We start from the raw sequence: 27,411 nt of genomic DNA on the forward strand, positions 1-27,411 counted from the left end.
CTGGTGGTGGAGCATCTGCAGAGGACGACTCCTGTCATCTCCAGGCCAGAGGAGGCTCAGGGAGATACACCTGGAGGGGATCTGACTATCCTGCAGCACAGAAGACCTGAATGCTGGTGTTTCTATAAGACTTGTGAGTGAAGTGTAACTGAATTCTCCCTTTCCTTTGGGCTTTTCCCTTCAGGGGTCTCCACAGCAAATCGACCTTCTCCATCTGACCCTATTCTCTGGGTCCTCCTCTCTAACACCAACTACCTTCATATACGTCCATCCATCTTCTCTTTGGTCTTCCTCTAGACCTCCAATTCCAGCATCCATCTACCGATATGCTCACTATCCCTCCTCTGACTGGCTTCTCTGACCTTCTCTCCAAAACATCTGACATGTGCTGTTCCTGTGATGGACTCCTTCCTGATCCTCTCCATCCTGGTCCCTCCCAAAGAGAACCTCCATATCTTCATCGGTCACCTCCAGCTCTGCCTCCTGTCTTTTTGTCGTCAGTGTTTGTAGATCATCTCACCAGTGTCTCCTCCACCTTTCCTTTCATTCTGGCTGACAGTCTTTTATCGCATGGTAATATTTATCTATCTTACTACTTGTACATTATTAACTATCCACTTTCTGCTGTGGGAATTGAAATTTCCCAAATGTAGGACGGTCAAAGGAATATTCTATTCTATTATAGAGATTTTTGCAGACGGCATGTCTTCCTCTGAAGATGACAGGTTGATATAAAATCCAGAAGGCAGAACCCTCCAGGCCATTCAGCATGGCTGCTCCCACCACTGTCTCCTCCACCTGACAGTCTTCTATCTAATCGTACCCCCGACACTTTTCTCCACCCTTTTCAACCTTCTCGAACCGGTTTCTTCACCTCTTTTCCACACTCTCTGTTGCTCTGAGTTCTTGAGCCTTGAACAGTCCAACTACTTGTGTAGTTTGTAGCTCAGTGGTAGAGTGCATGCTTAGCATGGATGAAGTCCTGGCATCTCCGCTGTAAGTCTGCCAAATATGTGATTTATGTCCCTGTAGCCTCATGGTTCCACCCAGGTTCCTCTCTTTCAGACAAATATATTCTGTCTAGCTGCGACTAACCTTCATTCCTCTTCTTTCCAGAGTATCCCTCCACCTTTAGATTTTCCTTTACCTGTTCCCGCTCTCGCTACACATCATCTGCAAACAATGATGTGTGACTGAATGATAATTATAACTTACACTTTTAATCCCTCGTGGGGAATCGTTTGCATTTAACCCATCATGGATGAACCATGAGCGGTTGGCTGCCATCTAGCTGCGCCAGGGGAGCAGTTAAGGGTTCAGCATCTAGCTGAACAACACTTGGACACACGAGGAGGAGCCGGGAACCAAACCAAGATTCAAAGATTCAAAGATTCAAAGCGTTTATTGTCACAAGTACAGTGTAGAAACGAGTTTCCCTTTACAGTGAAACCCCTACTTTGCTGTCCGCAGTGCACTGGGATATGTGCAGGGATGTTCGGTTCCAAGGACGACCGCTCTTACCTCCTACCATCCACCCAAAATAGGGATTCGAACCCATGCCTCCAATCGGAGCCCAGAAGTAAATGAATGTGGGGTTTAACGCTTCCATGTCTGTAGGACGTCAACACTAGTGTGAATGGTTGTATCTCTATATGCTTGCATGCTGTACTCAAGCGTCTTATTGCGCTGCCACACTATCAATATTTATAATATTCATAAAATGTTCACTATCATTATTTCTCTTCAATTTATATCGAAATGTGCTGTGGACAGCAAAGCAGGAATTTCACTGTATGTTTCTACACTGTATATGTGACAATAAACACTTTGAATCTTGAATCTGTACGGCGTGTCAATGAGTGGGTGAATGGTTATCCGGTACATCTCTATAAGAGGCCCTGTGATTGGTCCAGGGTGAACCCTGCCTCTCGCCCAATCACAGCAGTGCAGGATAACGAATAAATAAATGAATGAATGCCACTGTGATTATACACAATGCAGCGATCTGGAAAACCGAGTAGATGAAGTGAGCCGGAAATTTGCAAATGTGGAAATCTATCACGGACTGTTTTTGGCGAAGATCAGTAAACATCTCCTTTTTGTGAGGGACTCATCCACTCACCCTGCTTTCCTTGGGGAGCGAGTGAATGGTGCGTCTCCTCCGCTCAGACTGGTAGATATTGATCTCCTCCTCGCCTTTCGCCTCGCGCCAGGTGACCTGCCTCCTAGACAGCAAGCGCACAAACAAAGCCGTGGCGTGTTTGTACACGGATACGCCGTCACCCGAGAAAGCCGTTCCTCCAAGTGTGTGTGTGTGTGTGTGTGTTACCTGACGGAGGCACCTTCCAGCTCCGGCACCAGCACCCTGCGGCTCCAGGCCACCAGGTCTCCCTCCGTGGCCATCTGACTACGAGGGGCGTTGCTGTGCATCTGGCGGACGCCTTCGATCTGCCCGCTGCGCCGGAGGCCCACGTTGGGCGGGGAGTGAACCTCGTTGGGCGAACCCACTGATCCTGACGGAGGAGGCGGTCAAAACGAGACCGATTCAATCCCACAAAAGGGGGAGATGTTCGAGAAAAGACATCCAAAGCCCCGGACGTCTTCGTTCCCTACCTCTGCCGGCTCTGGTGTTTGCGGCCGCAGACCCGGCGGGGTCATGAGTTCCTAGTCTTTGGTCCTGCTCCTGCTGAAGCCTCTGGATCATGGTGTCCAGCGGGCTGGGCCCGTCCACCGCCTGCTCGCTGACCACCTGGTTCAGACCTGAAGATACCAGTGTATTTACCGTCAGCCGACGGCGACATTCGGAAGCACAAAACTCCAGAGCGCCATTTATATTTTGTCACGATTCCTCCCGTGAGACATTCAGTGATAATCGCATGTCAAGACAACCTCCACGTTTCAGATATGAATCGGTCGACACAAACAGACGCAAAGGCGAAAGGTCGACCGATTAATAAAGGCTGATAAAAACCGAAGCGACCGATACATCCTCTTTGTTCAGCGTCTATGAGTAGATAAAGGCTTGTGAAGGCCTTGACCCTGCGTTCCTCAATACCTCGCACATTTATAGCCGCTTGGTTTTTACTGTTCATTGTTAAGATACTATTACGGTGAAGCTAATTTAGCAGAAGCTAATTCCTCCCTACCTGTCTCCAGGCTTCACAACCACTGCTTTTTCCCCCCCATTAAGTCTCAGCTGTGATTTCAAACTGCACTTTATACTTCATACCTCATAGTTTAATGTTTAGGGTTTAATGTAACAATGCACTTTACTGCTTTGCACTCGATTATTATTATATTGTCAATTTCACGTCACTGTGGGATTGTGAGAAACGTCTTCTCGATTCCTCAGTACACGCGGAGAAATTGACAATAAAGCAGACTTTGACTTCAGAAAAAAAAAACATGCCTTTTGTTTAGGTTTTTTTTAACTGGACAACGCAACTGTCCCCTCTGTCGAGGTGTCTCGTAAGAGCAGGGATCTCAAACTCATTTTCACATCAGCATCATGGTTGCCCTCAAAGAGCCACATGGAACGGTAACAGTAGAAATGGAACGACATGGAACCAAATGTAATGTCAAATAAATGTAAGTACTCCATGTTAAATAACTCATTCAAATCCAAAATGTTACATATGCATTTGCATAAATGTAAAAGCAAATGATGTTCACTAATTTCTCTGTTCCAAAGCCAGCTGTCACCGCTGCAGTGTTTTGGGATGTGTCTTTGGTGAACACATTCTGCTGCCATCCTAGTTTGGCTTTAAATTCTTGGACAATTTGTTGTTTTTCTGGAGGCTAACTTTAGCATCCTTAGCTCCGACGCTGTCTCGTAACACAAAAGACATACAGCTGCCACATTTGGCCTTGAGTCTGACACGTGCATTCCAGCGAGAAACACTTATCGTCCTGGCTGACGTGCGGTGTCTTCCGTGCACGCTCGGGCCTCTTTACCTGAGGAAGTGACGCCCATCTGCGGGATCAGCTGCTCGTCCCTGCAGCCCTCCCTGCCCGGCACCAGGCGCTGGTACCTCGGCGGGTGGGGGTTGCCGTCCACATCCACCAGGAAGGGAGGGGGCATCAGGTGCGGCGCCTGCTGGGTCTGCTCGTCCAGCACGTAGTTGTTGGCGTCGCGGATCAGCGGCCGGTAGTCGGTGTGGAAGAACATCTGGTCCGCGATCTGAGGCCGAGATGGAGGGTTACAAGGTAGGTGTGTGTAGGGATGATCCGATTACACATCTGACGATAAAGTGTTGTTTCAACTCAGATCAAAACGTAAGTGATGATGAAAAAATGTACTATATTTACAAAAACATGCACATTTGAAACACACGAGTGTTTAAAAATTCGGATAAATTTGCATTATTACAAGACTGTGGGAAAATCCACCTGGCCAGTCTTATCTTAGCCGGTCAAAGATAAGATAAGGGGAAATTCTATGGTCACGGCAGTGTGACGGCAGGGTCAACAGTGGAGACAGTAAAGTGAGCAAATAATAGTAGAAAAAAATATGCCAATAAAGGATATATATATACATACACACGCACACACACACACACACAAATAAACAAAGAATAGAAAAGAATGTGCATTTAATTGTCCCACAGTGGAGAAATTTCAATATGCACAATATATATAGTGGAATACAAAAATGTAAAAAGAAATACCCGTGGGTAGTAAAAATGAAAATATGCAAGGTGTCTTGGAGAATGTAAAAGATCATATAAATAATGCACAGATGAGAGCGGTATGGAGGTAGAGCAAATACATTTTGCTATATTTGCTACATGCTAGCCACCCACGACAGGCGGTTCAACCAGCGAGCATCGGTTTCAGGTCCGATGGGCGTGAGAAGGCAACATGAACAAAGAAGCGTAGATATCTAGGAAGGGTTGCCTGGGATACAGTTTCACCCCCGGCTACATGTTACTATTGTTTCTGTTCTTATCCTTGTTGTCGTTTTGGTCGTCTATTCTCACCCTTGTTGCGGATGTTTTCTTCCATTCTGTTGAATATTTTTATCCCCGTTGTTGCTCATTTTGCTGTCTATTTTTTGTGGAGGTCTTCTGTTATCTTTAATGGTCTCTTTTATCTATATTCATACTCATATTTAATGATATTGTCATTGTTGCGCTGCTGTGACAATGACACAGGGACAATTTCCCCATAGGGGAAATAAATAAAGTATTATCCTTATCATCCTTACAAAGAAGCATAGGCAAGTGGGTTGTCACTACTTTCTCAACCGGCTTCGCTGTGTGATGAAAGAGACGAATGATTCGTCCAATCATCACCCAGGACGCTCGTAAAAGAAGCCACACCTTTTACAAGCTCTTTGCAATACCGTTTGTTTTATTTTGAACTTTTATAACTATTATATATTTGTCCACAATGCAGCATAATGCAATTCTGATTGTTTTATGCCAATCTGAGCCAGGCCACCCTGCTAGCCTGAGGCTAACCAAAAAGTAAATTAAATCCCATCATGATCACACAGGACCAAATCCCGCAATTGCGTTTTCTTGTTTTTCAGTTGAGACAGCCATGCACGGGAGTCCCAACTTACCGACCGAATTTTCACCCCCGAGGGAGTCAGGTGTCTCGGGCATTTGTCATTACAGATAAAACGCATGAACAGAAACGTCCCGGCCGGGTTTACCTTGTCATACTTGCTGCTGGAGCCGAAGCCGAAGATGAGCAAGTGTCCGTGGGAGTCGGTCGCGGCGAAGTGCTGGCCGTCCGGGCTGCATTTGCAGTCGAACAGCGCTCCGTGGCCCTGGCCCTCGATCTGTCAACAAGACGGATGGGAGATGAAGATGATTCGGTACGTCTTGAGGAAAACCGCCGTAATTTCCGGACTATAAGTCGCTACTTTTTTTCCACATGCTTTCAACACTGCGGCGTAAACAACAAGGCCTCAAGCCACCAAAACATTTAGCCCGGTCACATGGGGCCGATGAAATGAGCGTGAAATTCTGAGGCCGTTCAATTCCGACACCGAAAAAGACGACTTTAATGTTTTTAGTGCGCAGGAGGAAGACCGAGATAGCCATCAGCTAGAAGACAAAGAAAATGGATGCAGGGATGGACTTTTCCTTGTCTTATTTATTCTTCATCTTTTGCATCGGCCATGTTACAGCCACTGTCCAGAATGTATTTGTGGATGTTATCCAGTATGAATTTAATTAAAAGTAAAAAAAAATGTTTGTGTAAATATCTTATGTTACCACGTGGACGCCTTCGGCTTATAAATGTACACATATATATTTAGTTACTTTCAGCCGGTGCAGCTTATATTCAGGTGTGCTCAATTGTCTGGAAATTATGGTTTGCTAAACCTAACAGCTACTTCACGAGGATTAATATCAGTTTTTGCAGTCTGTTTGACATCAGTCTTGGTTTATTTTAGTGGTCTCGTGGACAGCGGCGTTCCCAACAACGGCCGTGATCAGTTCCTTTTATTGCCCGACCGACTGGATTCCGGAGGCTTGCGACGGCATGGTTACCATGGATACCAAACCGGCAGCTTTAATGATTAACACGCTAGATTACTAGATGCAGCCGTGTTTGCGTGTCTGTCTCCTCGGTGATCTCGCTTGATGCTGATTGGATTGGAAAGACAAAGGAAGAAATTTACAGAAGCTAAATAAAGAGAAAGATGACCGAAGGAATGACACGAAAACTCTACATGAATTGAGCGGACAAGGATTATGAAGTTATTCTTAACCCCGATGAAATCACCTTGAAACTAGTCAATTAATAACCCCAGGATGTGTTTGAATAGAAAACAACTTCAAAATAAACACATTGCTAGAATGACTGGTCTGCCGCTTTCACACTTGGCGGTTTAAAAGTGCTTTTTAGTCGTTTTTTTTTTACCACTCTGTTACTTCTATTGTTCCTATTTTAGTTTTTTTAAATCTGTAATGTGTGTGAATGTCCGTGCGGTGTCCTTGAGTGTCGGTTAAGCCGCCTTAAATAAAAAGATTTGCAGACGCCCAAATATTATTAGCAGACACACATCAAGAAATTGACCTGAAAACACAAGGAACCAAAAGGATAAATATGCCGAGGGAAAGGTTTGAAAGACTGTGAATACTGTTAAGTGTTCAGTTTGCACACCAATACTGTGATATTATACTGGGTATCTATTTTTGTCTTCAAAAAATTATTTGAGAGCAAAGACAGGAATTTTATTGCACAGGAGGTCCATGATTTAAGTCAAATATGGGCAAAAAGTTTCCAAAGAAAAAAAAAAAACACAAATGAATGCAAGCAAATGTAGCAAAACCCTATACGGTGTACGAATGGCGAATGTAAACAAAACCGTCTTCCTTGTAGACGCCATCCGACGCCAACTCTCCGCCATTTCTATTGTTTTTATTTTTACGGTTTCCTTTAAAGCTGTATTTTGTGTACATATATACGTCTTTATAGTGTCTTGGAGAGACGAGTAAAGCCGGGCTTACACCTAACGATTTGTACGGTCACAAAAAAGAAAAACGTACTTTCACGCACTAGAAACGGAAAATCGGGAGGGAAATTTTAAGAGTTTTAGTGGAATTGCAGCGCTTTCCTGTCATCTGGGTTGTTAAATACAAGATCATCTGATCGGTGGTAGCTCAGTCTGATCCTAGTCTTGGGCTTGCCACAAAATTAAACGTGTTCGACATTATCTTTCAAAGTCTTTCACAGTCTTTACGGTAAAGTAACACAACCGACATCCAATACAGTAACAGAAGCAGAAACAGGAAACCTGGGAGACGATCAATCTCCAGATCAGTATTGGCGGCAGAGACGGTATTTGAACCGAGAAGGACGTCCTGATTAGTGTGAGCGTCCAGAAAGAGGAGCGGCAGGTGGAGCTGTGGGCAGAAGAGCCCGGCTCGGACCACATCAACTCTTCCAACGTGGAGAAGGAGAAGCGATGGAGTGAAATAGCAGAGGCTCTGCAGATACCCGGGAAAAACATAGCAGGGTGGGAAAATAAATCTCGTTGTACTCTTGTAGATAGTGAGCCTGTAAGATTCACGGTCTTTATAAAATCTCTTAAAACTCATCTTTAGATGTGAGATGGTTGTTTTTCACGATTCTTTTCCAAGTCCTCTAAAGTATGGGTAGCTTAAGGCGCCTTGCATAAACTGTATTATTATTATTCTCCGTGTGCTCCATCCGCCAGGAGGTTCCAGGGCGGAATTTGTATTGACGGTTTGAATGATGAAATCAGACTTTTTAACTAAATTCGTAGCGAGGAACGGTCGTAGGTCGAGTACATCGTAAACCGTCCGTCAGGGAAAACGTGTCGAAATGCGAGCGGAAGTCAACCACTGCCCTTCTTTCCCCCTCCCTCGGCGTTCTCACCATGTTGAAATAGGAGCGGATCTTGACCCCCCGGGCCAGATCCCACACGATGCAGTTCCCGTCGTGCCCCGCCGAGAAGAGGATCCTCGGGTCGAAGGGGTGCGGCTCCAGGACGAACACCTCGTCCTCGTGGCCCTGTCATCACACACATCGTGGAGACACACAGTCGTGAGAAATCACTTCCTGGTTTCAGGAAGCGAAATTCTTTCAGGTTTGTTTACACACCATCAGGACATGGACCAGGCTCCCCGTGGTGGAGTTCCACACCTTCAGCGTCAGGTTGTTGGCCGCGGTGATCACCGTCCCGTCGTGGCGATCCCACGCCACCATGGTGACCTTCATCTTGGTCACCTTGTCCTCCAGGGGCGGGGGGTTGTATTTCCTGCGTGTTGAGGAGGGTTTTGAACCAGAAGGGACGTTTCATAAAGAATAAAGATTAAACTAATGACGCCTCCATTATCTCCTGTCTTTTAGGACCTCGCTCTTACATCTGCACAGTTTGTGTTCTCAACACCGGCTGCTTTAACACACACATATGCAAACATTGCAGCACTTCCTCGTGCTAATAGCCGGACTCCTCCGGGACACTCGAGGAGCGGAATTACAACAGAGGCGCCTGGAACAGGGGTTCCATAGGAATAAGAAGACGGGGGTCAATCGAGAAATTAGACTCCCAACAGTGTGAAATCAGTTTTTTTTCCCCCTAATAGCATTTTAAAATAAATGGTTACAACGATTTTTTTTAATTAAATTTAACGTTAATCGCTGTGATGGGCATGACAAGCTCCCACACTGGATTCTGTTTGGCGTCTCCACGCGTCTGCATGAGGTTCCTCAAAGTCCAAGAACATGCAGGTGGTTTAGTGGAAACACTGAACTGTCCCAATGTGTGAATGAGCGAGTGAATGGTTGTATGAGAGGGTGAATGGTTGCACGTCTCTCCATGTGGCCCTGTGATTGGTCGGACATCGTCCAATGAGAGCTCGGATAGGCTCTCGCCCCCCTCTTGTACCTGACTGCAGGATAATGGATAATAAATGAATCAAATTTCCCTGCTTTATTTAAAGCATGTTTTTCCAGCTCCTTTCCATCACCGGGAGGTAATTCCTGGTTGACCTTTGGGGCATTATTTGCAAAACTGTGGGTAATGTCCCCCTGGTGACGATGTGTAAACATACAAAGGGACGCGCTGACGGGGATTCACTGCTGGATGATGCAGGCTCACCCTGCCTCCACGCCGCCGCCGCTGCGCCCATTCACACTCACAGGATGTTGACATTCAGAGTTAAATGTAAAGAAGAGCGACACTTAGACCGAGTCCAAAAACTATTACTTTAAAAGCAGGTAGTTTCAGTGCCAACTTCCGTCTATTAGGGACAACCATCCGCTGTCCTGTTACATCACTTTTATTGAGATCTATTCCCTTTATTATCTTACTGACTCTGAGCAGCTCATATTACTGAGGCTTTATGAAGTAAGCGTTGTAAAATCCGGACATGTGGGGCTCTTCAAGCCTCTACGGCCCCGACAGGAGTGAGATAAGAGAGACGAGGCGGGTTGGCTGCAGATAACATTCGGAATTGTGTTTCATTCATTCATTCATTCATTGGAAATACTGCTTATCCTACACTTAAGGTCACGACTGGGCTGGAGCCTATCCCTGCTGTCATTGGTCAAGAGGGGGGGCTGGACCAATCACAGGGTCCCATATAAGGACATACAACCGTTCACAGGTCATACAATTGTTCACATGAAATTCCTGTGTGTGTCTGGAAAAAATCCACAAGGAGGACAAGGAGACTCCGCAGTCGGAAATGAATTCCGAACCTTCTTGCTGTGGCCGAAAGCAGCGCTAACCGCCGCGCCACCGCGCCGCCCAATCATTTTACCCATTTCATTTCTCGATTCTTTCATCAGCACATGGAAACAGAAAAAGACAAATGCGCTTGTTTAGAGCAAACGTATAACCAAAGGCCAAAGGCAAAAAGAAGTAAACAAATGGAGTCCAGAAGCCCTTCTGGCGGTTTGTTTTTGCATCTCGTCCTGCAGCGCGTTGAATGTTAATTAAATACTCAAAACTGAAAAATAACATCAACTTTCGGAAGAAAAAAAAAGGTCTCAAAAGATCATCAAATTGTTGTGAAATGAGCAGATTCGTTAAAGCGAGCACAGCTTCCGGACGCCTACGGGGTGAAGAAAGACTTGCTGTTGAGTCATTGCTGGAAACCAAGTCAGGACATCTGGATGCTGGCAGATTCACTCATTCATCTTTTATGCAGTCCATCCTGCTGTAAACCCTGGACCAATCACAGGCCCACATACAGAGACATACAACCAGTCACACACCTGCTCAATTCTGGGTCTCCACTGAACCTCCTGCACGGGAGGAACCCTGTAGAACCCCACGCAGACGCTAAACAGAAAGGCCTTCTTGCTGTGTGGCGGAAGCACTAAACATGTCATGCCCATCATACCGATTAACATTAAATTTAATTAAAAAAAAAAAAAAAATGAATTGCAAGCAGTTATTTGAAAACTCTATTTTGGGGAAGAAAAAAAAAAACGGTTGTTTTCAGACTGTTGAGAGTTTGAACAATTTCATACCTTTTAAAAATCAGTTGAAAATCAATGTTTTTTTTTTTTCAAATTAATTTAATTTTTTTTTTCCCCCTAAGAATCCAGGGCAATCCCGCCTGCGCGCAGAGGATAGCGTAGCAGGAAGATGAGCCAGATTCTCACACACACACACACACACACGTACGTACCCCGGTAGCTTGGTCTGCATGTCGAGCAGGATGCTCTTCCAGCCCTGAGGCTGCAGCTGCCAGATCCGTGCCGTGCCATCCCTGCTGCCACTCACAAACCTGAAACGTGCACACAGGAGGATCAGCGCTGGCAAAACTGGCACGTCCAACAGACAGTAAACACATCACCGATCACCGCTAAATGTACAGATCTCTAATCTACACAAGATAGTCTTTTTTTTTTCTCTCTCTCTCTCTGCTAAGCCGCCACCATCTTCACTCTTCCCTTCGGCAGAGACGATCTACCTCCCTCACGGCTCAGATAACAGCAGCCCCGGAGATTTAAAGCTGAGCTTGTTTTCCTGCAAACTTCCCACTGGCGAACACACACACACACATACAGGAAACACACATCCTCAGCAGACGTGCAAATGCATGCCAGGTGCGTGCTTTTTTAGATTGTCCGCAAAAGGGGGTGTTTCTGCTGACAACATCTCAAGTCGTATTACAGCACCCGGTGGTTCCATAAAAATAAACTGCAGCGCGCACACTAAAATAGCAACTATGGAAGTCTTTCAAAAACACACTCACACACACTTACCTGTCACTGCAATGTGAAAATTGGATGCTGTCAACTTTGTCCTGGTTGGGGGAAATTGAAGAAAAGTCAATGAGTAACAGGCATTTCCCTCCACCGGGTTTCTACATGACGGCATCTTTATAGCGCGGCGCCGACACCAAATGAGCCGGACGGGAAAAAGAAAGACGAAAATAGTCGGGTTTGACTCGCGCAACCGTCTCCAGAGGAATTGGAGTGAGACTTCACGTTGTAGCCCGGCGAAGGGATGGTGTAGGGGAAAAAAAACAAAAAAAACATCCACTCCTTCTGTCACCTCATCGAAGGAGGAGAGTTCATAGGGTCAAGAGGTCAGCGGGTCACACTCTTTTTGTAACCCCTGATCTTCTACCGCGGAGAAGATAGCGGTTCACAGTGATTCGTCTCAACAGCGAATCGGCGGATTTATCCGACGTGGGCTCGAACCTTCGGATTCTGGATTTGAACGCCAACGTGTGGACAATGCTCGCTTCGTACGAGCGACGGTGTTCACTTCCGAGCAGAGTTAACGCTTCAGACCCTGGGCGGGCTACGACGTGCTTGCCGCTGAGGCGCTAACGGCAAACAAATTCAACAAAGCAAACAAAGAGCGGCATGTTTGTTTCAACTCAGTTCCTTATATTTAAATTTCCCTGCAACCAGCGTCATCACATCCGCCTCGTCCATCGTCCTGTCATGCTACCAATTCAACTGGGACAGTAGCATATTTTCCCCACTATAAGGCGCACCTAAAAGCTTTTAGTCTTCTCAAAACCGACAGTGCGCCTTATAACCAGGTGCGCCTTATATATGGATCTGTATTGAGCTGCAAGAGGTCTCGCAACTACGGGAAGCAGCCGCCAACTCCATTTTCTCCTTTAGAAGAAGTAGCGCGCGGTGCATGCTGGGATATACGACTGCGCTAAGTGTGCATTTTCATTTCCATTTGTGTGGGTGTGTGGGTGTGCGTGTGCGTGTGTGCGCGCCGCCGATGTAGCAGCGGAAAAAACGGTAAAGGGGAATTCCAGTCCCACACCACCTGTGAGGCACCTTTGAAGAAACACTCTTACGAAGCAGAGTTTAAACTGAAGGCGATCAGTCATGCAGTAGAAAATGGGAATTGAGCAGCGGCGAGAGAATTCAACATTAACGAATGGTTCGGAGGTGGAGGAAGCGACAAGATGACCTGCGCTGAGTAAAGAAGACTAAACAGAGTTTCTGAGGAACAAAGCAAGATGGCTGCAGTTGGAGGACAAACTCGAACGGTGGGTTGTTGAACAGAGAACGGCAAGAAGAAGCGTCTCTACTGTCACTATTCCATTGAAGGCAACAGCGCTAGCTAGCTAGCGACATAAGCATCAATGAGGTTTTGAACTGACAAATGAGAGTTGGAAATACATTGTTTTCAACGAAGGCGGCGCAAATACCGTTACGAGCTACCGGTGCATACGGTACCGTATTGTGAATCCGCTAACTTGTTTTGGGAGTGAACAGAGTTGTCAGAACGTCGGTTTGTATTCTATTAATTAAGTTTGACTGACTTATCTGACTGTTTTGTTGACGTTCCCACAGCTCCATTTAGTGAATGCATAACGCAACCCCAACCACTTTGGAAGTTCTATTCCATGCGCCTTAAAATGCAGTGCGCCTTATATATGAATTTTTTTTTTTAAATAGGCCATTCATTGAAGGTGCGCCTTATGGTGCGGAAAATACGGTAATTAATTCATTAAATGACCGCTTAATCTAAAAGAATCATATATTTGGTCACGTAAATGATCTTACTTGTACATTTTAATGCAATGAATTGAAAGCTAAAAAGTGTCCAGATGTTGCATGTTATTTAGGTACTTTTGGAACCTTGTTTGTTATTGAAGAACACGTTGGTGACGGGAACTTTGCTGGAAGATGAAGAAGAGAAGACAATGAAAGCTCAGCCTGAATTCAACGGCCGACTCACCGTGTGCGACTCCAGCTCAGAGATCTTCTCCGGCTGGCCTGAGCCGAAGTAGTAAACCCTGATGATGTGATCTGTGCTTCCCGTGGCCAAGAACATGCCGCCTGGAGACACACACACACACACACACACACATTTGAGATGGGACTTTTGACTTGAAGACTGACTGGTAAAGGACGCGTTTCCTGTATTTACATGACCCGAGGTTGTAAACATAACAAGTCCTTGATTAAACGTGAAGGGTCAATAGTGTTTAACAGATCTGCTCCGTGAAGGACGCGCAGGAAGGACACTCCTTCCATACAAAGCAGCCGTCAGCTCTGCTGCCTCGGCGCTCAGTCGTTCCTCCCTTCCTAATCCCTCCCTGGAACCCACCTGCACTGAAGGAGGAGCAGATCATCTGAACACCAGGCCTGGAACGCTCTGTGAACTTACTCGGCCTCTGACTGGAGGGGGGGGGGGGGGGGGGTGACACGAGAAGACAAAGGAGACTTTATTTGCTTGCATGTTCACTTGAAATATGTAGTGCGGATATTCAGGGTCTTTATTTTGTGCACATTTCCTGCGTTCTTAAGTGTAACCTTAGTTTTAACCTCCTGAGAACTAAACCTCTGTTCATCTGGATGACAATAAAGGGTCAAATTTAGTGAAACTACATATTGTCTTTGAAAGCTGCTCTCAATGCATGTCTTTTTATTCATTTATTCCATAGGTGTTGCTGCTGAAAGAATAGTATGCTGCTAGTGGCCACTTTTAGCACATTTATAATGTTAATACACTATTTCTTGCTTATTTTTATATTTTTCTTCTGATATTTATTTATCTTACTACTTCTCTTCCTTTGGGCTTTTCCCTTCAGGGTCTCCACAGTGAATCGACCTTATTCTCTGTATCCTCCTCTCTCATACCAACTAACTTCATATCCTCTCTCACTACGTCCACTAAATCTTCTCTCTGGTCTTCCTCGAGACCTCCTGCCTGGTAGCTCCACCTTCAGCAACCTTTGAACAGAGGAGCGTTCATGTCCAAACCATCTCAGTCATCACTTTGTCTTGGTCATACATGTCCTGAATCCCGGTGACAAATTCTTCTCTTCCTTTGAGCTGTTCCCTTCAGGGGTCACCACAGCCTTCTCCTTCCAACCTTTTTTTTCTTGATGCCCCTCTCTCACACCAACTAACATCATATCCTCTCTCACTAAGTCCATAAATCTTCACTTTGGTTTCCCTGTAGACCTCCTGCCTCGCAGCTCCACCCTCAGCAACCTTCGACCCAGATCTTCACTATGGTTTGGACAGGAACAGAGGAGCGTTAATCTCCAAACCATCGCAGTCATCACTTTGTCTCAGACATACATGTCTTGCACCCCTGTGACAAATTCTTCTTCACCTTTGGGCTTTCCCTTCAGGGGTCACCACAGGGAATCATCCCTCTCCATATAACCCTATTCCATGGATCCTCCTCTCTAACTACCTTCATATCCTCTCTCATGACGTCCATAAATCTCCTCTTTGGTCTTCCTCTAGACCTCCAATTCCAGCATCAGTCTACCAATATATTCACTATCCCTCCTCTGTTCATGACCCAACCTTCTCAGTCTCAGTCTGGCTTCTCTGACCTTCTCTCCAAAACATCTAACCCGATGGACTCCTTCCTGATCCTCTCCATCCTGGTCCCTCCCAAAGAGAACCTCGATATCTTCATCTCTGCCACCTCCAGCTCTGCCTCCTGTCATTTGGTCATTGTCGCTGTTTATAGACCAAATAGCATCGCTGGTTTCGCCACTGTCTTGTGCACCTTTCCTTTCATTCTGGCTGATAGCCTTCTATCGCATGGTAATATCTATATATCTTACTGCTTGTACATTATTAACTATCCACTTTCTGCTGTTAACTATCCACTTTCTATTCTATTCTAGAGATTTTTACTTAATATCAATGATAAAGTCACGCCGTGGCTTCGGCTCTCGTCCTCATACAATGCATGCCTTTCACAGCAGCTAATTTGGGAAGCAATTGGGCCAAAAGGGTACCAAATTTAAAAACAAATGCACCTACATGCAAACTCATACAAGTCTGCTCGAATGTCACAGTGCAGCGGGGCCTCATATTGCTTTGGAGAGACGAGAAGAACAAAAGGGATGTCTTATGGATGTCTGTAGAGGTTCTCGGTCATCCAAGTCACGGCGAATTCTTGTCAAAATCTTTTTAACGTGGCAACTGGACAAGTGGAGGACCTGCGGGGAGTTTCCGAATAAAACGGTTTTATTGAGAAACTCCCCGCGGGTCATTAGAACTGAAGAAGCCTCTCAGATGAGGGCTGAAGCGTCTTCATGTCAAGAAATCCAAGTCCAGTTGGCTCGGCAAGAAGATGTTGAGAAGAATCCTCTAATGGGAGGCATTTCTGCATGCAAAGGACGACTGAGGCGACGCGTGATGGGTTTACAAGATTTCTCATTTTATGTCACCCCATTGTATGTTTTATGGTACATTTCTACGCAATGAAAAGGGAGCGCTTCATAAAAGTCACAACAGTGAGTTTTAAACTGGTCTTCGGCTGATTATTGTCCTTTAGGATGCCTGCGGTAGAAAATCCATACATCCTTATCGGCCAGATTATCCTCAGCTGTATTGACGAAAAAAATGCAAGGTTTGCAAAAAAAAAAATAAACAAAGAAAATCAATGGCCTCAGCCAAAAGATGTAAGAAACAGGTGGATTGGAAAAGTGAGCGTCTCACCCGAACTTGAGCGTCCGAGCATCCCACTGCCAGAAACAGATGGTGCCGTCGGCCCCGGTGGACGACAGGTAGCGCTTGGAGCCGCAACAGAGAGGCGAAAACTGCAAGTAGAAAGACAAAAAAAAAAAAAAAAAAAAAACGGATTGCGGCGCAGCGTAATGAGCAGGGAAAATAAAAAAGAAGACGTTTCAGGCGAGGGGGGAAGCGATCGGCGAAGGTGCTGAGCGAGCTCAAATTTAGATCCGCAGATGTTCAATGAGCAATCAGAGGGGAAAATAGCGCTGAGGACGTGTGATGCTTTGTGCTCGTCTTCTCACACGTACAGATTTAGATCCATCTATCGTGCTTTCGGTTTAGTTCTGGAGTGCTTATAGATGAGGAGAGTATCTTCTCGCTGTCAGAAATTGCGACCGCCTGACATCGCCGTATCATCCAGACAGGTTAACGACGCCGGAGAGTCTCAAGATCAGGACGCAAAAATAGTTAGAATGTGTGTGTTGCTGTAGGAAGAGCTTTGAATTAGCAAGAAATCACCGTGAAATCCTGCCGGTCACCAGAGACTCGTGGTCTGACAGCTCCATAAACGTCCAGCGCCGAGCAGCTGTTTGCGTTAAAACAGAACCGACTTGAGGTTTTTCCCACGGAGCTGAGCCGGGCTGAGACCGGGGAACTTCCGAGAACACTGAGGTAGAGGTTTAAATAATCCCAGAGTTGATGAATCCCAGCTGGAACATGATGCAGCTGCATCCGGTTGATCGGGCTGTGGAGATACCTGGACCACGCACTTCAAACTTCATCCATCCATCCATCTCCTGCAGCTTCCTCAGAGGATCTTCTCCGTGGATGACCGGGCTTCTCACCCTCTCTGAGGGAGAACCCGGATCTTCTGAGGAGGAAAGTCCTCAGAGGCTGCTTGTTTTGGGATCTCCTCTTCTTTCAGACGCCAATTAATTTTAAGGTAATGTTTACGAGATGCTTTGGCCTTTGAGTTCATTTGAATTTAATGAAACTTCATGGAGTTTAATTCGTTCCATGAATCAGTTTGACATTAAGTAAGAAAATTGTACTTTATAAATAACAAATAATGTATTCAATATCTATAATATATAATAAAAGGGACCATAAAGAATGAATTTATTAAATGCATTTACCCGTAAAATGGAACAAAGATTTTGGCGCCAGCGGACGACTTTTTCATTTTGTGCTTAACTTACTTGCTACAATGTGTTGCTAAATGTAGCTTGCAAACTTTGCTATGCTAAACTTCATTTTGAGCGACTCTTCCGACACCTCGAATCCCCATAAATGTCTCCCGCCTTCTTCCAGGCGATGCTCTCCGTCACCGTATCTCACCGACAACAACTTCTCCATCTCTTCATGGACAAGTCCACGACACACACACACCTTGCAGGTGTGTTTCCATGATCTTCTCAGGGCTATTGAGCAGCAGGCGGTCAGTCCTGCTGTTCTGAAACGCCGCTTCACAAACTGCGACGGCCACATAGGTGTCAAACGCTCATCCCGCTCGGATCTAACCTCCAATCACATAGCGACGGCTCGAATCTCGGAAAAGTTGATGCTTTGTAAGTCAAGTCACTGTATTGCAATACACACTAAATGGCCAAAAGTGCTGGCTCACCTGCCTTGACTTGCGTATGAACTTAAGTGACATCCCATTCCTAATCCACAGGGTTCAATATGATGTGGCTCCACCCTTTGCAGCTGGAACAGCTTCAGCTCTTCTAGGAAGGCTGTCCACAAGGTTCAGGAGTGTGTTGGTGGGAAGTTTTGAGCATTCTTCTAGACGAGAAAGCCTGGCTCTCAGTCTCTGCTAATTCATGCACAAGGTGTTCTATGGGGTTGAGGTCAGGACTCTGTGCAGGACAGTCAAGTTCTTCCATGTCTTTATGGAGCTTGCTTTGTGTACTGGTGCACAGTCATGTTGGAAAAGGAAGGTTCCAGCTCCAAACCGTTCCTGTGGAATTGTCCAACATGTCTTTGTATGCTGAAGATTTCAGAGTTCCTTTCACCAGAACTAAGGGGCCAAAAACAAGGCAGCACCATAATCCCCCCTCCACCAAACTTCACTCTTGGCACAATGCAGTCAGACAAGTGGCGTTCTCCTGGCGACCGTCAAACCCAGACTCGTCCATCAGATCGCTAGATGGAGAAGCGCGATTGGTCACTCCAGAGAAGGCGTCTCCACGACACTTTGTTTTGCACTTGTTGATGTGTGGTTTGGATGCAGCTGCTCGGCCATGGAGAGCCGTTCTATGAAACTCTCTGCACACTGTTCTTCAGCTTCTCTGAAGGCCTCGTGAAGTTTGGAGGTCTGTAGCCATTGACTCTGCAGAAAGGTGGCCAACTCTTGGCAGTATGAGCCTTAGTATCCACTGGCCCTGCTCCTTTAGTTTATATGTCCTGACACTTTGTGGTTGAGTCGCTGTCGTTTCCAAACACTTCCAAGTTCTTCTAATCCAGCTGACAGTTGACTGGAATATTTAGGAGCGACTAGATTTGTTGCACAGGTGCATCCTATCACAGTTCCACGCTGGAATTCCCTGAGCTCCTGAGAGACACCCATTCTTCCACAAATGTTTGTAAAAACAGTCTGCATGCAGAGGTGCTTGATTGTACACACCTGTGGCCATGGAAGTGATTGGAACATCTGATTCCAGTTATTGGATGGGTGAGCGAATACTTTTGGCCCTATAGTGTATTTCCCCGCATCAACCAGTTTGGCCTTCGGTAATATTAAATAAAATGAACGTCGCCTCGCGTTGACTGACGTACACACCTGCAGCGAGGTGATGGAGGCCGCGTGACCCTCCAGGACGGCCAGCGGGGCACAGGTCTGCAAACACCACACCCGGATGGTTTTGTCACAGGAGCCGGCGGCGATCATGGTGTTCTCGTAGCTGACGGCCATGTCGGAGATCTCGGCGGCGTGGCCGCGGAGCGTCGCCAGCAAACGCCCGTCGTCTGTTCCCCAGATCTTCACGAGGCAGTCGTCCGAGCCCTGGAAGAGCAGGAAATGCAATCAAGACGGGATCTGTTCCACTGAGCAGAGAGTGAGACAACGCGTCGACTCCAAAAACACTCAAATGTGTCCGGGCTGGTTCGAGATTTGAGCGGACTGGCAAACGTGGAGGAAAGAGTGACAGGAAAGAAGCTCTCAATCAGCATCTGCCTCGCAGCAACCCTCTGAAACATCTCCACCTTTTCCTAAAGAACGTGGCTCTGCTGGCTGAAAAAGGTGGCACATGACATTACTGCAGAAATGTTTTGTTTTATTAGAAGAATCAAGGGCAGCTCGATGGCCTCACGGCGAGGAGGTCAAAGGTGCGGAGGTCCTGAGCCAGGGGTCGGCAACCCGTAACACCCAAAGAGCCATTTGGACCCGGTTTCCTCGGAAAAGAAAACACTGGGAGCCGCAATTACTTTTTGACGTCTAAAATAAAGGTACCACTGTATATATTGCTTTTTATTACCTTTACACTTTGTATAAACAAGTGTGTAGTGTGTTGCTTCTGAAATTCACAAAGTATTGCAGAGAAAATTAAATTTTATTTATGTAATAAACTCATTTTGAGCTTTGGGCTTTCCGAGCGTTTAGCGGAGCCTTGACCTGAATTTAAAATTAAATTGGGAAAAAAAATCACTTCGTCAGTAAACAATAAAAAATAAATATTTGCAAAATATCGTCATAAATATTTATTTAACCTGGTTTATGGGACTTCTGCTCCTGAACTTCTGCGCACAGCATCTGCAAATCGGGACTTTACCGGCTTCCGCGAGTGTGACGTTATTTTGAGCGGCGAAAAATAATAAATATAATTTTATTTAATATTTCAAGATCACAATAATCTTCCAACTTAGAACTAAAAGTTAAAAAAAAGGAATTAACACAAATGAAATATACTTCAATTAAATATTTATAATTTATTTTCTCAAGCCGCTCGGAGCCGCAGTGTAAAGATGAAGGAGCCGCGGGTTGCCGACCCCTGGACTAAACGCTCTTGGGATCCTGAGTGCTTGATAAGTGGTGCAGAAAATAAATGATTGAATGAATGAACATGTATCCGTGCACATGTGTAAAGCAGGAGAACAGCTAAAACCGCAGGAGAACATCAGGAAATAACTCCACGCTGAATCGCACAATTCATTTCACTGAACTCCCCAGTTAGCTCTGCAAACTAATGAGGTTTAAGAAGTTAAGTATTCTCGGATTCTCTTAAACGGTGCCCTAATTTTACACAGGAAGTTGTGCTGCGCTGCCATGGAAACCAGCGTCTGAGCCCGAGAAGAAACGATTCGTGCTAGTTGGACAGGGAGCTAGAAACGTCTGGCGTCGGGGCAATATTTAAGAATGATTACAATTAAGTATTCCAGAATGTACGTCCGCAGCCTGGTGCGACTCTGTATTTCAGAGTAACGCGGCAGGATTTCTACAAATGTCAGTGAAGTGAAGCAGGTACACAGTCCGCAGACGTGAAAAGTCAAACTAATCCTCCAGAAATGACAAAATAAAAAAAATAAAAAATAAAAATCCACCAAGACCAGCCTCATTCCTTTCAGTCCCAAGTCAGCGGCGGCTACTATAAAAAGAAAGAGCAAACATTAGCTATAAGACCCAATGGTTAGGTTCCAGGAGTTCTCCGGGGGTTTGGATGACAGGTGGTTCTGGCGGCCGCCGGCTTCCTGCTGTTTGACTTCATTACGGTTTGTTGCGATCAAAAGCTCTTTATTGTTGGCGAGTCGGGCCACGCTGCTGGGTTAGATATTGATTCACTGTGGATTTCTTTGCTGTTTTTTTTTTTAAAACTCAAAGTACTCGGCCAAGTTAATTTGCCCGTACGGGAGAAAATAAACTAAACCGATTGTCAAACTTAAGGTTGTTTGTTATGAGAGAGGAGTCATAACACCGGGGGATTTTTATTTTTTTTATATATATCTTTGAAGGTTGGTCACTGCAACCAGACCGGAACGCGAGGAGGAACTGTCTTGGACAATGTTTCGTCCCAAGAGGAAGACGTGATGCTCTGGCGTCACGGCAAGAAACAAAAACAAAGTCTGCAATAGGTTTATTTTATGTTTGTGTTTACAATACGACAAGCCTTCAGCGATATCACAGCAGCCTCAAACTGACCGGAATCCCGCGGCGGTGGAAGTTTTGTTATGATACGGAAACTATGAAGCCTGATGCTAGATAGCATTAGCCCTTTCATGCAAGGCGCTAACCGGGTCGTCGAGAGCTACTTGGGAAACAAGTTCCACCTGCAGCCGGGGAATCGAACCGTCGACCTTCCAACTGGACGTTAGCTTTAGCTACTTTTGATAACAAACACAGAACTCTGCTTGCATATGAATAGAACAAATGTATGACCGACATGTAAAAAGCAAGACGGAAGATAAATATAATTTGTTGTTTTGTTTGTGTGCAGACATCCAACACTGAAAGGTGCTTCACATGTGTCCATCACTCTGGAGTAGATTATTGATTCAAAAACCCATTGCGAGAAACGTTTTCTCAATTCCTCTGTATTCCTCTTATATTCCAATGATATCTAACACTGCTACTACTGGAGAGGAAGGTTTAAACTGAATTGTCTTCTGTCAAAATAAATGTCAAAGATAATGAAAATATTTGGAGAAGGCACAGTGAAGCTAAAATCCTGTGACATTTGATTTACGTGTCAACCTGTAAACATACGGTTTATGCACTGTTTATTTGAAGGACAATTAGCTTTATTTGAATCGCTAAGTTTACCCGCTTTAGCTCAAACATGTTTGCTTGAGTGAAGAAGAAAACAAAACACCAACGCCGCAGAGTAATTGTCATCGGACAGACTCCAGATTCCTCGCTGCGTCCACGGAGAGGCCTGTTCTGAACGCAGCGAAAGTCTCTTCTAGACGGAGGCCGAGCTGGATCGGACAGCGGAGGCGACGCACGGAGGAGGCAAAGTCACCTTCTTACTCAAAGCGGGGAAAATGGCGAGACGGGAAGCACAAGCGAGGGAAGGGGTTCGAAAACGATGCATCCTAGGGCTCGGCAACGCTAATTTGTATCATCCGCAACGCTTGACACGCTGAGACAACACGGCAGACGACACGCAAACGCCCGAATGCTGCGAGGAGCGAGCGAAGGCCCGTCGGCCAAGGTCACGGCAGGATACAGGATTTAGCTCAGAGACTCCGTCTAGCTACGCTGAACGTCGGTATCCACTGACCGAGCGCGTGAACCGTACCTCCACTGCACGCATCCAGGAGACCTGGATGCACAAGCCAAGGATGTCAGCCGGGGCAAAAAGATCTCCCAGCGTGGCCTGAGGTCCCGGCAAAACGGCGTGGCACTGGCGGTCAGCGGGAAGCTACTTCACAGACCAGTTGGTTTCCGTAAAGGAGAATTCAAAGATCATCCTTGTCCCGGCAGCCCCACGCTACGGCAAGATCAGTGGAAATTCCACTTGTCACTGATTCTACAGTAATTTTCTGTTTACATAAATACACATATATACATACATAAGTGCATATATAAAAACATACATTAAACAAAATGAATAAAAGTAAATATATCTTAAATTAATGAAAAAATAAAATATGCTATTTATTTATTTAACATTCATATAAATATTTTATATATCTTGTTTATAAATACATATTTTTATTTTTTCCCGCCATTGAATATTGGAGTAAAGGCATCAGAAGTGAGCAGGAAATTACTTAAGAATCAGTGGGAAGTAAATCTGCTGAGTGACAAAAAGAAAGTGGAAAAACCCAATTGTCAAAAGACCAAACAATGAGCCATATTTGGTCAAATGGATACTAAAAAATAAAAGCTGTTTAGTCAGAATCGAAAACGAAAGATTAAACTCAAAGGACTTTCCAGCTTGTGGGTTCAAATGAATCATTTGACGCGGTGCCTTCGTGAGTATCTCCAAAAACATTCATTGTCTGTTCCGCTTAACCGGCGTCTGCCCCAACCGGGCGACGCAGAAGAACCAGCATGGGGATCAGTCCGAGGTTTCTGCTTAGAAAAAGACCCAAAAAGACCCAAAATCTGGGAATGTTGGGTTTCTGTCGGTCATCTCAAAGAGTACAATTTACACCTGCCCAGAACCAGGGACCTTCTCACTGTAGAGGCGCTAACCACTAAAAAATAAAATAGATAATAATAAAAAATAAATAATAATAAAAATAATTTAAAAAAAACAAATCCACAAGTGAGCGGTGCCACGCAGTGTAGCGTTCTCAGATTGAACCTCCCAGAAATTAATCGATTGTCCAAGTGTGATCGCCAGGAATCACCTTTAGGCTGAAGCGGCAGACGACCCGACCCAGGATCCGATTTGATTCCGGTTTTTTTTTTTTACAGGGAAATGCCGAGAAATTGGAAGGATTGTAGGGGGGAAATGCGCGCGCACACACACACACACACACACACACATTTCCTCCACTCCCAACCCCACCTCGTCCTTTGAATAAATCATAATCACTCTCTCCTATTGCCAGGAGAAAAGAGCTGTTATTTAGAGTGGACCAGTTCAAAAAAAAACAAAAAAAAAACCCAAGGACAAATTACAGCTGTTACAAGATGGATGAATAACAAGCAAATGAGAGCCAGTCTTGAGAAAAAGCTCGGGGGCTGGAGGGTTTGGGGGGGCAGGGGGAAGAAAAGAAAAAGAAAAGAAGGCTGGAGACTTTGCACAAAGTTCTCCTGTTGCTAGAGATGAGAAACTACACGAAAACCGCGGTCGGGGAGCCAACGATCTCCAAGTCTGCTCTGACCCGTCCTCCACTTGCCCTGGTCATGAGCGTCACATATGTACGCCTAAATATTTATTCATATATATATATTATATAAATCAATACCAACTTTTGGTCGTTCATTTGTTTCACCGAAACGACACGCGTTGGCTGGTTCGACCGCGGACCACGGCGGCGCGTCGGCTAGATGAAACCAATCAATCGGATCGGCCGCCAAGAGAATCCAAAAATAAGAAAATATATAAATAAACACCATCTCGTGATGAAAGGAGATGCCGAGTGACAGAGAGAGAGAGAGAAGACAGAGAATGAATTTTAATTCTGGCGCTTAGCCAGTGCCTCGGAGAAAACGTTTTCTCCAGTTATGATGAGAAATAGCAAAGGGGGGAAAAAAAAGAGAAAGAAAAAGAAAGAAAGAGAAGGGGGGGGTGGAGAGAGAGAGAGAGAGAGAGAGAGAGGGGGAACAAAGGAGCGGCAGCGCTGGATGAGAGATGGAGGACGGGGAGAGGAAGAGAGCGCAGCCTGTAGAAAGACGGTGGAAAGAGAGATAACGGGAAAAGAAAGAGTCAATCTAACCCTCCTCCCTCCCTCCCTCCCTCCCTCTATCCTTCTCAGCAGACAGCCATTTTTAGAGATTTAAGAAGTGAAAGCTGAAATGGTGTATGGCGGCAGGCGCCGTTTGACATCCAAACAAAAAAGGGGCAGCGGCGTCGGACCCGCGTCGCCTCGCCGTCTGATCACACATTTAGCGCATTAGCTTAGCGCCGGAGCTAAAGAGATAAATAAAAAAACAGCTGGAGGCCATAGGAGTGCACTTGCAAGGGGCAACCAAAGGGCAAAGTTCAACGTCCTCTGTATGATTCCACTAAAGTTTTGTGGCTCAGCCACGCCGCCGGCTGAACCGAAGCGCCTCGACCCGACAGAGATGAACGGTAATTACGAGTGAAGTAATTACGAGAGGACAGCGGCGAGGGGAGGCGGGTTGCAGATGTTTGGACCGTCGGCCACTCGCGGACATGGGGGGACAAAACACAGCGTCTATGAAAGAACGTGTGGAATAAAACACAGCGACACGAGTGAAAATCAGACACTTTGATAAAAAATTCCAGTATTGGTCGATGGGGGATTTTCGGTCGACCTCATTAATTATAATTATCCTTTTTTTTTTTTAAATCAGTTGTAATTTTTTTTAGATTTTCTATCATTTCATCAGCTCAAATTCTATTTTTAATAATTTATACCTTAAAAATATTATCATTTATCATTGTAATTTTGATTTTTTTTTTGTTCTAATTGTCATTTCTAATTCTATATTCCATAGAATTAGATCAACATGGATTTTATAGCAACGCAGTTTCCATCCTCTGTATGTGTGAACCATCTGGCCTTATTGACAATGAAGTGGACTCTGACTTTGACTTCTTTCCGCACCGCCAGCAACTCCGGATGTGAGTTTGAAATCAAAAAAGGATTTCGGCTCATCCGCCAAACAGCTCCGAGTCAGCATGAAGCCAGATCACATCCCAACAACGTGGCCGTCCAGCTGGAATGGAGATACAACTCACTGATTGAATTGTTCCAGCAGGAAGTAATGATCTGCCTTCTTCTTGTTCTCCTCCGGGATCTCCACAGTTAATCACCTTGGTCCATCTAACCCTCTCCTCTCACACCAACTGACTTCCTGTCCTCTTTCCCTCCATCCATAAACCTCGTCTTCTCTAGACCTCCACCCTCAGCATCCTTCTGTTCAGATCTTCACCGCCATCTCACTTTTATCCCCAGAACACCCGACATGAGCTGATCGAACTCCAAAAAGGAACCTCCGCAACAAACATCTCCGGTCTTCTTCACGATCGGTAAACACAAACACCAATACTGACCAGCCGTATCCACGATAAAGATGGCTGACGGTCGGCTCTGCAACGACCAGCAACATCCAGCTTCCACTAAGATCACAGGTGGAGCAACCAAACACACACACACACGCACGCACACACAGCAGGAAGTTTTCCAACTCACCGTGAAGATGCGTCGTCCCGTCCTGTCGAAGGTCACGCAGTAGACGGACGACAGGTGCCCCAGGATCCTCTTGTGCATCTTCATGTGCTGGTAGACGGCCGTCGGCACCAACTGCCGGAGCCGGTAAGAGCCGTTCAGTCGACGGCCGTAGCTCGTCTCCACTGCGCGGCCGAAACGGAAGAGAGAGAGCGAGAAAAAGAGAGAGAGAAAGAGAGACGTGAGAGGTAAAAAATTCAAAAGACGCTAATCGCTGGTATCTTGAGAAACCTTGCAAACACATGGGTCCTTGGCAGGGAATCCATTCAGCCATTCTGAAGCAGGTAAAAGCCGCGTGCTTGTCTACAAGCTGCAAGTGTCCATTTGTAACATGAGATATTTACCCGGAAAGATTTTTTTTTAACATTGAAATAAATTTGTGCTAAATATGTTTTTTCCCCCCGGAACAGTGCCTGTAACACGTCCGGGTATTAAAAACATAAAAAAATAAAAATCCAAAATACAGTAGCCTAGCGGGAATAGTCATTGATTGCTATCTTCACCTTTATCCTGCACATTAAAAACACTAAAATTGTCTTTTTTAGTGTCGGAATTAAACTGAATTCCTCTGTCACACACTTCTTAGTCTCTGTCAACGCAACTTGTTGCGACTGTGTAATTTCATCAGTCCGACGTGACGAGGCGAAATACTGTGACGCCGTGAAGCTCGTTAGCATGTAAAAATCCATAAATTAGCCGCATCATTGTTTAAGCCGTGAAAAAAATAGCGGCTAATGGTCCGGAAATATCGGTACATGCACAGCGGCGGAAAAGGACTCTTCATTATTGAATTTAATTCACACTCTCTCGTGCAAAAAGTGAGCTCCGGTCATTACCGATATTAGGCGGGCTCCCGTAGATGATGGGCGGCTCTGGCGGCCGTCCGCAGTGCAGCGCGGCCAAGGCCGAGCCCTTCCACACCACATGTTTGCAACCTGGTGAAAGACGAACACGTTACGCCCGGCTGAAGTCGCGGCCGCTCGGCGAGGCTGCGCGAGGGGATGCGCTCACTCTTGCTGGTGCGGAGGAGGTTCTGCCGGCCGGCCCCCAGGAGGCTGGTGAGTCCGGGCACGCTGGCCGGGACCTCCCTCTCCAGCAGCGGGCAAACTCTGGAGCAGACCTGCAGCAGGTGGTCCGGACTGATGTGCCGGTACTGCTTCACCTGAACCCAAACACAACCAGAGGCAGTTAGAG

General features: G+C 45.8%; 1 protein-coding gene across 2 annotated transcripts in view; it reads right to left on the bottom strand.

Annotated features, from left to right (window-relative positions):
• The window catches only part of phip (PHIP subunit of CUL4-Ring ligase complex), a 54,063-nt gene that overhangs the window by 21,867 nt on the left and 4,785 nt on the right, over positions 1-27,411 (bottom strand). The window contains exons 5-20 of one of the 2 annotated variants that reach the window (XM_086167633.1): positions 27,229-27,379; positions 27,054-27,152; positions 26,182-26,342; positions 19,193-19,414; positions 16,396-16,496; positions 14,033-14,103; positions 13,661-13,761; positions 11,707-11,747; positions 11,127-11,225; positions 8,587-8,743; positions 8,362-8,496; positions 5,660-5,788; positions 3,955-4,180; positions 2,614-2,760; positions 2,330-2,513; positions 2,123-2,225 (exon numbers count right to left, since the gene is read on the bottom strand). In XM_086167633.1, the coding sequence (XP_086023759.1) occupies positions 2,123-2,225; positions 2,330-2,513; positions 2,614-2,760; positions 3,955-4,180; positions 5,660-5,788; positions 8,362-8,496; positions 8,587-8,743; positions 11,127-11,225; positions 11,707-11,747; positions 13,661-13,761; positions 14,033-14,103; positions 16,396-16,496; positions 19,193-19,414; positions 26,182-26,342; positions 27,054-27,152; positions 27,229-27,379 (2,127 nt within the window). Of the gene's footprint in view, positions 1-2,122; positions 2,226-2,329; positions 2,514-2,613; positions 2,761-3,954; positions 4,181-5,659; positions 5,789-8,361; positions 8,497-8,586; positions 8,744-11,126; positions 11,226-11,706; positions 11,748-13,660; positions 13,762-14,032; positions 14,104-16,395; positions 16,497-18,034; positions 18,319-19,192; positions 19,415-26,181; positions 26,343-27,053; positions 27,153-27,228; positions 27,380-27,411 lie in introns of those variants that run through there. The other variant, XM_086167634.1, reaches the window with a different exon arrangement.

This window comes from Fistularia commersonii, chromosome 20, assembly GCF_037954325.1.
Source record: "Fistularia commersonii isolate RoL2024-O1a breed Wild chromosome 20, RoL_Fcom_v1.0, whole genome shotgun sequence".
Classification (NCBI taxonomy): domain Eukaryota; kingdom Metazoa; phylum Chordata; class Actinopteri; order Syngnathiformes; family Fistulariidae; genus Fistularia; species Fistularia commersonii.